The sequence below is a fragment of the Rana temporaria genome, chromosome 5 (genome assembly GCF_905171775.1).
Source record: "Rana temporaria chromosome 5, aRanTem1.1, whole genome shotgun sequence".
Taxonomy (NCBI): domain Eukaryota; kingdom Metazoa; phylum Chordata; class Amphibia; order Anura; family Ranidae; genus Rana; species Rana temporaria.
Window position 1 is genome coordinate 420,542,981 of NC_053493.1, and position 15,115 is coordinate 420,558,095.

General features: G+C 50.6%; 1 protein-coding gene across 1 annotated transcript; it reads right to left on the reverse strand.

Moving 5' to 3' along the window:
• Positions 1-485: 485 nt before the first annotated feature.
• On the reverse strand, positions 486-13,752 carry CCDC12 (coiled-coil domain containing 12). Its single transcript, XM_040355231.1, has 7 exons — positions 13,610-13,752; positions 12,154-12,212; positions 9,740-9,819; positions 7,134-7,195; positions 5,659-5,693; positions 4,720-4,796; positions 486-952 (listed from the first exon to the last, which is right to left on the reverse strand). Exons 1-7 carry the CDS (start codon positions 13,685-13,687, stop codon positions 873-875), a joined length of 471 nt encoding a protein of 156 aa, XP_040211165.1. The 5' UTR covers positions 13,688-13,752; the 3' UTR covers positions 486-872.
• Between the last annotated feature and the right edge of the window lie 1,363 nt (positions 13,753-15,115).

Below are 15,115 nucleotides of genomic sequence, written 5' to 3' on the forward strand. Positions count from 1 at the left end.
CCCCTCATAATGGGCACAGCGGGTGTACAGACCCGGGAACTCAGCACAGGGATGGTGGGAACCCATCATAATGGGCACAGCGGGTGTAGAGACCCGGGAACTCAGCACAGGGATGGTGGGAACCCCTCATAATGGGCACAGCGGGTGTACAGACCCGGGAATTCGGCACAGGGATGGTGGGAACCCCTCATAATGGGCACAGCGGGTGTAGAGACCCGGGAACTCAGCACAGGGATGGTGGGAACCCCTCATAATGGGCACAGCGGGTGTACAGACCCGGGAATTCGGCACAGGGATGGTGGGAACCCCTCATAATGGGCACAGCGGGTGTAGAGACCCGGGAACTCAGCACAGGGATGGTGGGAACCCCTCATATTCAATACAGGATTTTAAAAAGAGACCGTAGCTGCACCCAGCGCCCCGCCCCCCACACAGCGCCCCGCCCCCAACACAGCGCCCCGCCCCCCCACACAGCAGACATTTTCTGTATTTTATCTTCTATTTATTAAAAAATAATATGAAAATAAAAAGTAGAATAAACTCGTCAATGAGACATAACACACAATCCTCCTCGCACGGAGACCACACTCATTGTCGCCTCACGTTGGGTCCCCCGGGGTCTCCGCCTCACACAAGTCCCAAATCTGAAGGTTTCCGAGTCACAAAAGTTCTGCCAGTAAGAGAAGAAATTCCTGAATAAAGATGGCGCTGCTCCCGGGAAAGGTCCCTGTGCACACAGAGGAACGCCCCCATTGTCTTGGTGGGACGGCCGTTTTGTACTGCCAGCTGTGCTTAGACATGACCTCTCCCGCCGCAGTGGGCGGGGTCCCGAGGGGGGCGGGGTCCCGAGGGGGGGCGGAATCAGAAAATCTCTAGTCGGAATCTTCATCCTCTTGCTTTGCCGCCTCCACAGCCGTTGCCAGGTTCTCCTCCTGTCCCTTTAAACGCTCCCCTGTGGGGTGAAGGGAAATGTTACCTTTCAAATCTGAACTCCACATAAAAAAAAAAAACATTCATATGAATATTGTCCCCGACAGACACAAAGGAAAAAAAAACACCTTCGTTGTGCACCAAACACCTTTACAATCCCAGATATTACCTTATGAAAGCAGTAGTGACATCACTGTGCTGTACATAGCCTGTGCAGGGGAGCTGAGCTGTGGGAGGGATCCAGCAGGCTCCACCCACTACAGAAAAACTACAGGAGGGGGCGGGGACAAAACCAGTCACCCTACACAAGGAGAGAGAGCAGAGCTGTGGGAGGAGCCCAGCAGACCCCACCCATTACAGGCTGCCTGCAGGAGGGGGGCGGAGACAAGACCAGTCGCCCTGTACAAGGAGAGAGCGCTGAACACAAAGTGGCAAAAAAAAAGCCTGGGGGGGGAGGGGGTCAGGTAGTTACAGGAAGTCCGACACTGGTTTCCTGGATCCGGGACAAATACAGGAAGTCACCATCAGGCTGCAGATGACCAATGACCCCCCTCCCCCGATACTCCAACTAAAAGTATCCGCCTCAGATAAAGGCAGTAAAGACCAAAATCCAGATCTCTCATTAGTAAAGTCTTTGGTAAAAAAATATATATATATAAATCCCAAGTGTACACTCGCTGACCACCAGGCCTTTTCTGGCACTTTGTTTACTAGATTAAATCCATATTTTTTGCTTGAAAATTATGTAGAACCCCCCCCCCCTATATAAAAAAATCTTTTAAGCAAAGACACTTTTTTTTGGTCACCTTTTTTGTATTTGAGCAACGGTTCTCCCAAACATTTTTTTTTTTTTTTGAGGAGAGAAAAAGGAAGAAAGGAAGGAGGAAAAGAAGAAAAAGGAAGGAAGGAGGGAAGGAGGAAAAGAAGAAAAAGGAAGGAAGGAAGGAAGGAAGGAAGGGGGAAAAGAAGAAAAAGGAAGGAAGGAAGGAAGGAAGGAAGGGGGAAAAGAAGAAAAAGGAAGGAAGGGGGAAAAGAAGAAAAAGGAAGGAAGGAAGGGGGAAAAGAAGAAAAAGGAAGGAAGGAAGGGGGAAAAGAAGAAAAAGGAAGGAAGGAAGGAAGGAAGGAAGGAAGGAAGGAAGGGGGAAAAGAAGAAAAAGGAAGGAAGGAAGGAAGGAAGGAAGGAAGGAAGGAAGGGGGAAAAGAAGAAAAAGGAAGGAAGGAAGGAAGGAAGGAAGGAAGGAAGGAAGGGGGAAAAGAAGAAAAAGGAAGGAAGGAAGGAGGAAAAGAAGAAAAAGGAAGGAAGGAGGAAAAGAAGAAAAAGGAAGGAAGGAAGGAAGGAAGGAAGGAAGGAGGGAAGGAAGGAGGGAAGGAGGAAAAGAAGAAAAGGAAGGAAGGAAGGAAGGAAGGAAGGAGGAAAAGAAGAAAAGGAAGGAAGGAGGAAAAGAAGAAAAGGAAGGAAGGAAGGAAGGAGGAAAAAGGAAGGAAAGAAAGGAGGAAAAAGGAAAAGGAAGGAAGGAGGAAAAGGAAGGAAAAGGAAGGAAGGAGGAAAAGGAAGGAAAAGGAAGGAAAAGGAAGGAAGGAAGGAGGAAAAGGAAGGAAAAGGAAGGAAGGAAGGAAGGAAAAGGAAAAGAAGGAAAAGAAGGAAAAGAAGGAAAAGAAGGAAAAGAAGGAAAAGGAAGGAAAAGGAAGGAAAAGAAGGAAAAGAAGGAAAGGAAGGAAAACAAGAAAAGGAAGGAAAAGAAGAAAAGGAAGGAAAAGAAGAAAAGGAAGGAAAAGAAGAAAAGGAAGGAAAAGAAGAAAAGGAAGGAAAAGAAGAAAAGGAAGGAAAAGAAGAAAAGGAAGGAAGGAAGGAGGAAAAGAAGAAAAGCAAGGAAGGAAGGAGGAAAAGAAGAAAAGGAAGGAAGGAAGGAGGAAAAGAAGAAAAGCAAGGAAGGAAGGAGGAAAAGAAGAAAAGCAAGGAAGGAAGGAGGAAAAGAAGAAAGAAAGAAAGAGAAGAAAGAAAGAAAGAGAAGAAAGAAAGAAAGAGAAGAAAGAAAGAAAGAGAAGAAAGAAAGAAAGAGAAGAAAGAAAGAAAGAGAAGAAAGAGAAGAAAGAAAGAGAAGAAAGAAGGAAGGAAGGGAGGGAGAGAGAAGAAGCATTAAAATTAGGCATAGTAGCGCGAGCTACAGTATGCCTGTATTGATTTTTTTAGCCCGGTACTCACTGTGCAATCCTCTATAGAAGATTCCGACTCCCCGTGGAATGGGCGTTCCTATCAAGAGGGAGGATGATTGACGGCTGGCTCTGGCACGTCACGCTTCTCCGGAAATACCCGAAATAGGACTTGGCGCTTCACGGCGTCTGTGCGCAGGTGCCGTATAGCGCCATGAAGAGCCGAGACCTGTTCCGGCTGTCTTCGGGGAGCGTGACGTGCCAGAGCCGGTGATCTGCCGTGCTGGTTCCAGGTATCACGGAAGTTCCAGCGCATGCGCGAACTGCTGAGATGGTTCCAGCCATCGGGAAAGTTCCTTCAAGCACTGCGCAGGTGCAAACTTGCTGACGGAAATCCCCGAACGGCGGCCGGCATCCAGGGCGACGTGGACTTAGAGGAAAGTGGCCAGTCGGCCTCACGTCCTCGCTGCGCTCGGACGGCTCGCTTCGCTCCCTCGGCCTCCTGGCTCTTTTTTTAACATCCTCCAATCCACGGGGATGTTAAAGAATGAGCCTGGATGCCGGGCGAGGTTTGGGGATTTCCGTCGGGAAGTTTGTGCCTGCGCAGTCAGTGGAGGAACTTCCCCCATAGGGGAACATTGAGGACAAGTCACCGGCCGTCAATCATCCTCCCCATTCCGCAGGGAGTCGGAATCTTATCTATACGATTACACAGTGAGTACCGGGCTAAAAAAATCAATACAGGCATACTGTAGCTCGTGCTACTATGCCTAATTTAATGCTAAAATGTTGTTCGTGTGGGTGAACCACCGCTTTAATGACACTGGCAGGGAAAGGGGTTGTAAAGGTATAATTATTTTTCCCTAAATATCTTCCTTTACCTTAGTGCAGTCCTCCTTCACTTACCTCATCCTTCCATTTTGCTTTTAAATGTCCTTATTTCTTCTGAGAAATCCTCACTTCCTGTTCTTCTGTCTGTAACTCCACACAGTAATGCGAGGCTTTCTCCCTGGTGTGGAGTGTTTAAAAGCAAAATGGAAGGATGAGGTAAGTGAAGGAGGACGGCACTAAGGTAAAGGAAGATATTAATTGGACCTTTACTGCCCTTTCACCAAGTGCCTACCAAGTGTAATGTGTGCCGATTTCACTTTCTGATCTGGCAGTTTTTTCTCCCTGCTGTGTGTTTGTAAACACAGAACTCTGCACTGTGATAGGACGCGGCCGATCAGCAGGTATTGGCTAAAATCTACTGCAGAACTCGGCAGGGGATTTTGCGCCCTCCACCACACACTTGGTAGCATGATGACAACATATATGTAGGTTGCTGCGCCTGCACCTTCCGCTCACTCACAGTAAAGCTGGACTGCAGGCAAAAAATAATAAAAAAAATTGATCTCAGATTAAAAAGATAAAATAAGTAACTTTTGCTGCAATGCTCACCTCCTATCTGGAGCGACCACCTGCAATACTTATTTTCTGCCACAAGCTGCCCACAGCCTTTTAGTTTGAATGACAACCAGCATCATGCAACCCCAGGTTGTCATGGACCCGCCCCCATCCTGTCACTGGACGGTGACTAAGCAGAGACCTTTATCCCGGAGTGTTGGGTGAACTGGGCTTAAAGGTTTTATAACTCACGGATTAACTCTGCGATGGCGCGCTGCGTCCTCTTCTCCAGTTTCTCCAACTTCTTAGCGACGTCTCTCTTCAGGTCCCTGAGGGGCGACAAGAACGGCAGTCGCAGGACGGTTAGTACTCGTGTATAGAATCACTGGACAGGAAGTCAGTTGTGCAAAACATTCCTCCCCCTCCCCCTGTGCCGCCATTGGCTTAGAGCTGAACCCCCGGGATAGTTTTTAGTGGCCAAATCACTTCCCGTCACTGAAAATACAATCCCATCATGCATTGGGAATCGTAGCTGACAAAGTGGGCGGGACTGCAGCCTGGAATGACCAGGAGTGTCCTGGCCTGTCAATCATGGTGCTATGTCATGGTGGGCGGGACTGAATGGGCGTGTCCTGGCCTGTCAATCATGGTGATATGTCATGGTGGGCGGGACTGAATGGGCGTGTCCTGGCCTGTCAATCATGGTGCCATGTCATGGTGGGCGGGACTGAATGGGCGTGTCCTGGCCTGTCAATCATGGTGCCATGTCATGGTGGGCGGGACTGAATGGGCGTGTCCTGGCCTGTCAATCATGGTGCTATGTCATGGTGGGCGGGGCTGAATGGGCGTGTCCTGGCCTGTCAATCATGGTGCTATGTCATGGTGGGCGGGACTGAATGGGTGTGTCCTGGCCTGTCAATCATGGTGATATGTCATGGTGGGCGGGACTAAATGGGCGTGTCCTGGACTGTCAATCATGGTGCTATGTCATGATGGGCGGGACTGAATGGGCGTGTCCTGGCCTGTCAATCATGGTGCTATGTCATGGTGGGCGGGACTGAATGGGCGTGTCCTGGCCTGTCAATCATGGTGCTATGTCATGGTGGGCTGGACTGAATGGGCGTGTCCTGGCCTGTCAATCATGGTGTTAGGTCATAGTGAGCGGGACAGGAAATAACTACAGCAACTCACCAGTCCGGTTTCCTTGGAGCCAAATTGGTCAGATCCTGAGAGAGGGAAAAATAAAAATTAAATATTCCTTCCTATGACTTTTACACAGAGCTGTCCCCCCCCCCCCCCCCATGATCCCCTCTACCTGTACACAGAGCTGTACCCCCCCCCCCCATGATCCCCTGTACACAGAGCTGTACTCCCCCCCCATGATCCCCTCTACCTGTACACTGCTGTACTCCCCCCCTATGATCCCCTCTACCTGTACTCCCCCCTATGATCCCCTCTACCTGTACTCCCCCCTATGATCACCTCTACCTGTACACAGAGCTGTACTCCCCCCTATGATACCCTCTACCTGTACACAGAGCTGTACTTCCCGCCCCCCCTATGATCCCCTCTACCTGTACACAGAGCTGTATTCCCCCCCTATGATCCCCTCTACCTGTACACAGAGCTGTACTCCCCCCTATGATCCCCTCTACCTGTACACAGAGCTGTAATCCCCCCTATGATTCCCTCTACCTGTACACAGAGCTGTACTCCCCCCCCCCCCCCCCATGATCCCCCTCTACCTGTACACAGAGCTGTACTCCCCCCCCCCTATGATCCCCTCTACCTGTACACAGAGCTGTACTCCCCCCTATGATCCCCTCTACCTGTACACAGAGCTGTACCCCCCCCCCTATGATCCCCTCTACCTGTACACAGAGCTGTACTTCCCGCCCCCCCCTATGATCCCCTCTGCCTGTACACAGAGCTGTATTCCCCCCCTATGATCCCCTCTACCTGTACACAGAGCTGTACTCCCCCCCTATGATCCCCTCTACCTGTACACAGAGCTGTAATCCCCCCTATGATCCCCTCTACCTGTACACAGAGCTGTACCCCCCCCCCCCCTATGATCCCCTCTACCTGTACACAGAGCTGTACCCCCCCTATGATCCCCTCTACCTGTACACAGAGCTGTACTCCCCCCCTATGATCCCCTCTACCTGTACACAGAGCTGTACTCCCCCCTATGATCCCCTCTACCTGTACACAGAGCTGTACCCCCCCCCCCCATGATCCCCTCTACCTGTACACAGAGCTGTACTCCCCCCTATGATCCCCTCTACCTGTACACAGAGCTGTACTCCCCCCCTATGATCCCCTCTACCTGTACACAGAGCTGTACTCCCCCCCCCCCCATGATCCCCTCTGCCTGTACACAGAGCTGTACTCCCTCCCCCCCTACCTGTACACAGCTGTACAGCTGTACTCCCCCCCCCCCCCCCATGATCCCCTATACCTGTACACAGAGCTGTACTCCCCCCCCCCCCCTATGATCCCCTATACCTGTACACAGAGCTGTACTCCCCCCCCCCCCCCCCCCTATGATCCCCTATACCTGTACACAGAGCTGTACTCCCCCTATGATCCCCTTCCCTCCTTTCCTGGATAATAAAAACAAAAATATCTGTATACTGATCCGTTTACATCTTCCATTTACTTACAACTTCCTCTATAATTGGCTCCGGCTTGGCTGCTTCCAGCTGGTCTTTCACTTTTTCCTCCACTAGATGGCGCAATGAGACAAGAAAAAAAAAAAACACACAAACTTGTTATTTCTATAATACAGGGACTGGGTGACCTCATTAGGATTCTTTTACAATTCCTTTGACAGCGATTAGAAAAAAAAAAAAGGCGGTAGAGCCGCGTTTTTAACACCTTTGATTTAAGCTGCAAAAGGTGGACAGATATGGGGGGGGGGGGGGGGGGTGGTGTACACATGCTGCAGAAAACAAACCCCCCCGTCAGGTTCCGTGGGCAGTATCGCCATTGATCGCAACATATTCAAGTAAATGGGGCGGGGCTGCAACCGCGAGGTTAAGAGTTGTGGCCCAACATTACCATTCAACAAGCATGTTTGGCTGTCAAAAAAATAAAAAATAAATACAGGCTTCCAGGAAGTGGGAGTATCACCCCCTTGAATGCCTGTCAAAAAAAAAAAAAAAAGGCGATCCACCATGGATTGCTCTTCACAGGGTGATGCAAGTGAAGTGATAGAGTGTGGCTGGAACAAACAGAAACCAACAGTTCCTGATGATGTCATCACTAAGATAATCACAGTAGTCATGTGACGTGGTTTGCAAATTCATAAAAAAAAAAAAAAACACAAAACACACACACACACCTCCGGAAGCTTTTAACCCCCCCCTTCAAGACCAGGACATGTTCTGCTATTCAGCACTGCGCTACTTTAACTGCCAAGTGCGCCGGCATGCAGCACTATACAAAAATTTTCTTTATCATATATTTTTTCGCACAAATAGATTTTTTTGGTGGTATTTGACCACCACTGGTATTTTTTTTTTTATATATATATAAATAAAATAAATAAATGGATTCAAAAGTATTAAAAAAAAAAAAAAAAAAATATTTAAGTTGTAAAACATATCCAATACAACTTCTTAATTTAGGCCAAAATCTATTTTGCTACATGTCTTTGGTAAATAATAAAAAAAATATTGTTTTTTTTTATAATGTGAAAGCTAAAGTTACGCCGAGGAAATGGATACCCAACACGTCACGCTTCAAAAGTTGCGTCCGCTCGTGAAATGGCGACAAATTTTTACCTTTAAAAATCTCCATAGGCGACGTTTAAAAAAAATCATACAGGTTGCATGTTTTGAGTTACAGAGTAGGTCTAGGGCTAGAATTATTGCTCTCGCTCTAACGATCGCGGCGATACCTCACTTGTGTGGTTTGAACACCGTTTACATATGCGGGCGCCGCTCACGTTTGCGCAAGCTCGTCAAGACGCATTTTACTTTTTATGTTTGTACCGTTTAAAAAAAAAAAAAAAAAAAAAAAAAAAATTGGGTCACTTTTATTCCTATTATAAGGAATGTAAACATCCCTTGTAATAGAAAAAGCATGACAGGTCCTCTTATGAGATTTGGGGTCATAAAGATGTCACATCTCATATTTACACTAAAATGCCAAAAAAAAAAGTAATTAAAATAAATAAAAAAAAAAAAAAAAAGTCCCTTTAACCACTTAAGCCTTTTTGCGATTCGGCACTGCGTCGCTTTAACTGACAATTGCGCGGTCGTGCGACATGGCTCCCAAACAAAATTGGCGTCCTTTTTTTCCCCACAAATAGAGCTTTCTTTTGGCAGTATTTGATCAACTCTGCGGTTTTTATTTTTTGCGCAATAAACAAAAATAGAGCGCCAATTTTGAAAAGAAAATGCAATATTTTTTACTTTTTCCTAAAATTAAAATATCCCCCAAAAACATATAAAAAAAAAAGTTTTTTCCTCAGTTTAGGCCGATACGTATTCTTCTACCTATTTTAGGGGGGAAAAAATTACACTTTTTTTAATTAAAAAATAAGACAACAGTAGTTTCCCCATTTTTTTTTAATATTATGAAAGATAATGTTACGCCGAGTAAATTCATACCCAACATGTCATGCTTCAAAATTGCGTCCGCTCGTGGAACGGCGACAAACTTTTACCCTTTAAAATCTCCATAGGCGACGTTTAAAAAAATCTACAGGTTGCATGTTTTGAGTTGCAGAGGAGGTCTAGGGCTAGAATTATTGCTCTCGCTCTACTAATCGCGGCGATACCTCACATTTGCTATAGTAGATAGCTGCTGCCATAACGATATTCCTCTTCAAAGTGCCGACGTATATTGTCACGAGCCGGTCCGGAAATAAAGCCACATAATCACGACAGTCATATGACATGGGGGATCACATGGTCCGGAACCCTGCCGATTGGTTCCTGATCATTTGAGTCCCGGAGCCATACGGTCGGGTGTCATGGCTGGGAGTGAGATGTAAAGCAGTCCATATCCCTGTACATGAGGTATTGTGTGGGGATCAGAGTGACTTGAGATGACAGGTATAGGGGGGCCGATGCCCCCCCCCACCCCCCTGTGGGGCCCCTCCCATCCCCCCTGTGGGCCGCCCCCCCGTGGGTGTGGTGTTCGGGGTGCAAAGGATGAGGTGCAGAGGATGAGGTGTAACAGTGACAGATGACACATTTTTAGGATTAGGTTCTTATCGTTCTCTCAGACGAACAATCGATCTCCGGACCGCGCTCTGTACCTGGGATGGGTTTGGCCGGGGCGACTTGCCGCTCTTTCAGCGCCTCATCCTGCGGCGTGTAGTTCCTCAGCTTCAGCTCCCTAAAAAGACAAAAAAAGACCAATAATAAAAGACGCTGCGAAATCCTCCACACAGCTCCGGTTATAATCCGCTCACACAGAACGATCGATCGCCGCGTTCAGCGAGGATTTCCCCTTCTACTGCAAAGCTACATTTATTTCATAACCTCCTCCGATTCCGACACTCCTCTCATACATCTATAAATATACATTTGTTGCTAGAAAATTACTTCCCCAAAGACTCTTGTATATAGATTTAGCAGAGGCCCTAGATCAGTGGTTCTCAACCCTTCTAGTGCCGTGACCCCTTGTTAAAATTTGACAAGTTGTGGGGACCCCTAACAGTAAAATGATTTTCAGTGGCTGGTGGGGGGGGAATGGGATCAGTGGCTGTGCTGGTGGTGGGGGGGGAATGGGATCAGTGGCTGTGCTGGTGGTGGGGGGGAATGGGATCAGTGGCTGTGCTGGTGGTGGGGGGGAATGGGATCAGTGGCTGTGCTGGTGGTGGGGGGAATGGGATCAGTGGCTGTGTTGGTGGTGTAGGGGAATGGGATCAGTGGCTGTGTTGGTGGTGTAGGGGAATGGGATCAGTGGCTGTGCTGGTGGTGGGGGGGAATGGGATCAGTGGCTGTGCTGGTGGTGGGGGGGAATGGGATCAGTGGCTGTGCTGGTGGTGGGGGGGAATGGGATCAGTGGCTGTGTTGGTGGTGTAGGGGAATGGGATCAGTGGCTGTGCTGGTGGTGTAGGGGAATGGGATCAGTGGCTGTGCTGGTGGTGTAGGGGAATGGGATCAGTGGCTGTGCTGGTGGTGGGGGGGAATGGGATCAGTGGCTGTGCTGGTGGTGGGGGGGAATGGGATCAGTGGCTGTGTTGGTGGTGTAGGGGAATGGGATCAGTGGCTGTGCTGGTGGTGTAGGGGAATGGGATCAGTGGCTGTGCTGGTGGGGGGGGAATGGGATCAGTGGCTGTGCTGGTGGGGGGGGAATGGGATCAGTGGCTGTGCTGGGGGGAGTTCTGATCAGCACTTAGGTGCTCTTGATGAAGGTCATCTGCTGATCTGAGAACTGTAGTGGGGACTTTTAATGGCAACTCTAATCACAGGCAGTGTTACTCACTGTGTCTCTGGCTTCACTGTCACCTATGCTAAAATCAGGAGATAGGGTCTCCTCTAGGCCCTCCCACTTCACATTCCTCACCAGTCAGCTGACCTCTAGTCTCTGCTGTGAACTGAATGGGCGGCCGCGGGCTCCAGGGACAGCCCTGCTGGGCGGCTGCAAAAAAGTTTGGGAGAGTGGTGCGAGCTTCAGGAACAGCCCAGGATTCGGTGACCCCTGGCAAATCATCATTTGACCCCCAAGGGGGTCCCGACCCCCAGGTTGAGAACCACTGCCCTAAAGAAAAAAATGGTGATAAGCGCAATTTTTCATGTCACACAGTATTTAAGATTTTTTGGGGAGAAAAAAAAATACAGTTTCTTTAATTAGAAGAAAAAAAAGGAAGGGGGTGCTATGAGGGGGGAGGAGGGGGTGATGTAAAGGAGGGCAGTGCTCGGAGGGGGGTGATGCAAAAGGGAGCATTGCTGTGGGGGAGGGGGTGATTTGAAGCGTGGCAGTGCTATTGGGGGGGGGGGGGGGGAGGTAAAGGGGGATGATGTGCTATGTAAAGGAGGGCTGTGCTGGGCGATGTAAAAGGGGACAGGGCTGTGCTGGGCGATGTAAAAGGGGGCAGGGCTGTGCTGGGCGATGTAAAAGGGGGCAGGGCTGTGCTGGGCGATGTAAAAGGGGGCAGGGCTGTGCTGGGCGATGTAAAAGGGGGCAGGGCTGTGCTGGGCGATGTAAAAGGGGGCAGGGCTGTGCTGGGCGATGTAAAAGGTGGGAGGGCTGTGCTGGGCGATGTAAAAGGTGGGGAGGGCTGTGCTGGGTGATGTAAAAGGTGGGAGGGCTGTGCTGGGCGATGTAAAAGGTGGGAGGGCTGTGCTGGGTGATGTAAAAGGGGGAGGGCTGTGCTGGGTGATGTAAAGGAGGGCAGTGCTGGGGGAGGGGGGATGTGAAGGGGAAACTGAGGGGGGATTGTGATATATGGGGGGCGGCTTTAATAGGAAGGGTCTGTCGCACAAACACGCCATTTGGACCTCTCTCTCCGCTGAATGAAAATAAATGTCACCGATTGGACCTCCATGAATTATAATTCATTACCCCTCCCACCTCCTCCCTGTGCTAAAGTAATGTCGGGGTTGCCTCGTGTCTCATGCAATTCCAGAAAAGGCGGACAGGCCCACTCAGCATGCACCCCGGGAAGGCCTCTCTGCACTTACAGCACAGCGGCAGGTGAGAACGTGTACAGAGCTCACTGACCTGTGTCGCTCCTCCTTCTCCTCTGGGAGATCCTCCCCTCCTCCGCCATCTTCTCTGACCTGGAAGATAAAAACAAACACGCATGGGTCACTCTACATTACTGGGACCGGAGTTGCCCTTCCTCCTCACATCTCTGTCCATAACAGCCAATCAGAATCCAGCTGACAACCTCCAGTCTGAGTCACGCTCCTCCCACTCACAGCTGTACAGAGGCGCTGTCGCCCCCTAGAGGTGTGTGACCCCCCCACCCTCCTCCCTACAGGAGGACCGTCACCCCTGGAGTGTGTGTACACAGCACCCCCTAGAGCTGAGCGCCATACATTGTCTATAAAGAGGACCTGTCACCCCCCCCAGCAGTGATTGTACACATCCCCTCCCCCCATATATGATCTCTGGGTCCCCCTTGTGTATACAGCCCCCCTCCCCCCATATATGATCTCTGCCCCCCACCCCCCTTGTGTATACAGCCCCCCTCCCTCCATATATGATCTCTGGGCCCCCCTTGTGTATACAGCCCCCCTCCCTCCATATGACCTCTGGGCCCCCCTTTGTGTATACAGCCCCCCCACATATCAGCTCTGGGTCCCCCTTTGTGTATACAGCCCCCCCATATATCAGCTCTGGGTCCCCCTTGTGTATACAGCCCCCCCATATATGAACTCTGGGTTCCCCTGTGTATACAGCCCCCCTCCCATATATGAACTCTGGGTTCCCCTTGTGTATACTCCCCCCCCCATATATGAGCTCTGGGTCCCCCTTGTGTATACAGCCCCCCCCATATATGAGCTCTGGGTCCCCCTTGTGTATACAGCCCCCCATATATCAGCTCTGGGTCCCCCTTGTGTATACAGCCCCCCATATATGAACTCTGGGTTCCCCTTGTGTATACTCCCCCCCCCCCCATATATGAGCTCTGGGTCCCCCTTGTGTATACAGCCCCCCCATATATGAGCTCTGGGTCCCCCTTGTGTATACAGCCCCCCCATATATGAACTCTGGGTTCCCCTTGTGTATACTCCCCCCCCCCCATATATGAGCTCTGGGTCCCCCTTGTGTATACAGCCCCCCCATATATGAACTCTGGGTTCCCCTTGTGTATACTCCCCCCCCCCATATATGAGCTCTGGGTCCCCCTTGTGTATACAGCCCCCCCATATATGAGCTCTGGGTTCCCCTTGTGTATACTTCCCCCCCCCATATATGAGCTCTGGGTCCCCCTTGTGTATACAGCCCCCCCCCCATATATATCAGCTCTGGGTCCCCCTTGTGTATACAGCCCCCCCCCCCATATATATCAGCTCTGGGTCCCCCTTGTGTATACAGCCCCCCCCCCCCCATATATCAGCTCTGGGTCCCCCTTGTGTATACAGCCATATATGAGCTCTGGGTCCCCCTTGTGTATAAAGCCCCCCCATATGTGAGCTCTGGGTCCTCCTTGTGTATACAGCCCCCTCACCCTTTTCTTCCTCAGTTGTAACAATCTCTCCTTCCTCTTCAGCGCTTCCTCCTCCAACCTCCCCACACTACCCTCCATCTTCCCACAATCCACCGCGCTCCACCTCCACCAATCAGCGCTGTCGACGTCGCTACGCACGAAGGCAGAGGTAGGGGCGCGCCGAGCGCATCAATGGGGAGGATCAGCCAATCAGCGCTCACGCCGCAAGCGACGTCGTTTACGAGCCCCCCCCCCCGCCGCACGAGGGCAAGTAGGAAGAGCGCCGACCGAATCGATCGGCGATCAGCCAATCAGGGAGCAGCAGGGTGTCTCCATTCATTGTAGAGGGAGATTCGTAGGACAGGGTGGAATGTGACGACGAGATTTATCTGTTATACACAGAGACACCGAAACGTGTTTGTGTAGTTTTAGTTACACTAAGGGAGGAGTATTATAATCACTGTCATGATTTGTTTTCCCCTCTGTGTCCCCATTGAGGAGATTTTCTGTCACTTCCTGTTCCATAGCCGAAACAGGAAGTATACCACATTCCATGCCACCCCTCTGTCCAAGTATACCACGTCCACAGCCACCCTTCTGTCCAAGTATACCACATCCACAGCCACCCCTCTGTCCAAGTATACCACGTCCACAGCCACCCCTCTGTCCAAATATACCACGTCCACAGCCACCCCTCTGTCCAAGTATACCACGTCCACCGCCACCCCTCTGTCCAAGTATACCAAGTCCACAGCCACCCCTCTGTCCAAGTATACCACATCCACCGCCACCCCTCTGTCCAAGTATACCACGTCCCCCGCCACCCCTCCGTCCAAGTATACCACGTCCCCAGCCCCCTCTCTGTCCAAGTATACCACAGCCACCCCTCTGTCCAAGTATACCACGTCCCCAGCCCCCTCTCTGTCCAAGTATACCACGTCCCCAGCCCCCTCTCTGTCCAAGTTTACCACGTCCCCAGCCACCCCTCTGTCCAAGTATACCACGTCCACAGCCATCCCTCTGTCCAAGTATACCACGTCCACCGCCATCCCTCTGTCCAAGTATACCACGTCCACAGCCACCCCTCTGTCCAAGTATACCACGTCCACAGCCACCCCTCTGTCCAAGTATACCACGTCCACAGCCATCCCTCTGTCCAAGTATACCACGTCCACCGCCATCCCTCTGTCCAAGTATACCACGTCCACAGCCCCCTCTCTGTCCAAGTATACCATGTCCACAGCCACCCCTCTGTCCAAGTATACCACGTCTACAGCCCCCTCTCTGTCCAAGTATACCATGTCCACCGCCATCCCTCTGTCCAAGTATACCACAGCCACCCCTCTGTCCAAGTATACCACTACCACAGCCATCCCTCTGTCCAAGTATACCACGTCCACAGCCACCCCTCTGTCCAAGTATACCACGTCCACAGCCCCCTCTCTGTCCAAGTATACCATGTCCACAGCCACCCCTCTGTCCAAGTATACCATGTCCACAGCCACCCCTCTGTCCAAGTATACCACG

Coding starts and splice junctions, on each gene's coding strand:
- CCDC12 (XM_040355231.1), bottom strand. CDS start 13,687: ATGGAGGGTAGTGTGGGGAGGTTGGAGGAGGAAGCGCTGAAGAGGAAG. Junction 12,213..13,609: donor TACAACTGAGGAAGAAAAGG/GTGAGGGGGCTG, acceptor TTTATCTTCCAG/GTCAGAGAAGATGGCGGAGG. Junction 9,820..12,153: donor GAGAAGGAGGAGCGACACAG/GTCAGTGAGCTC, acceptor TTGTCTTTTTAG/GGAGCTGAAGCTGAGGAACT.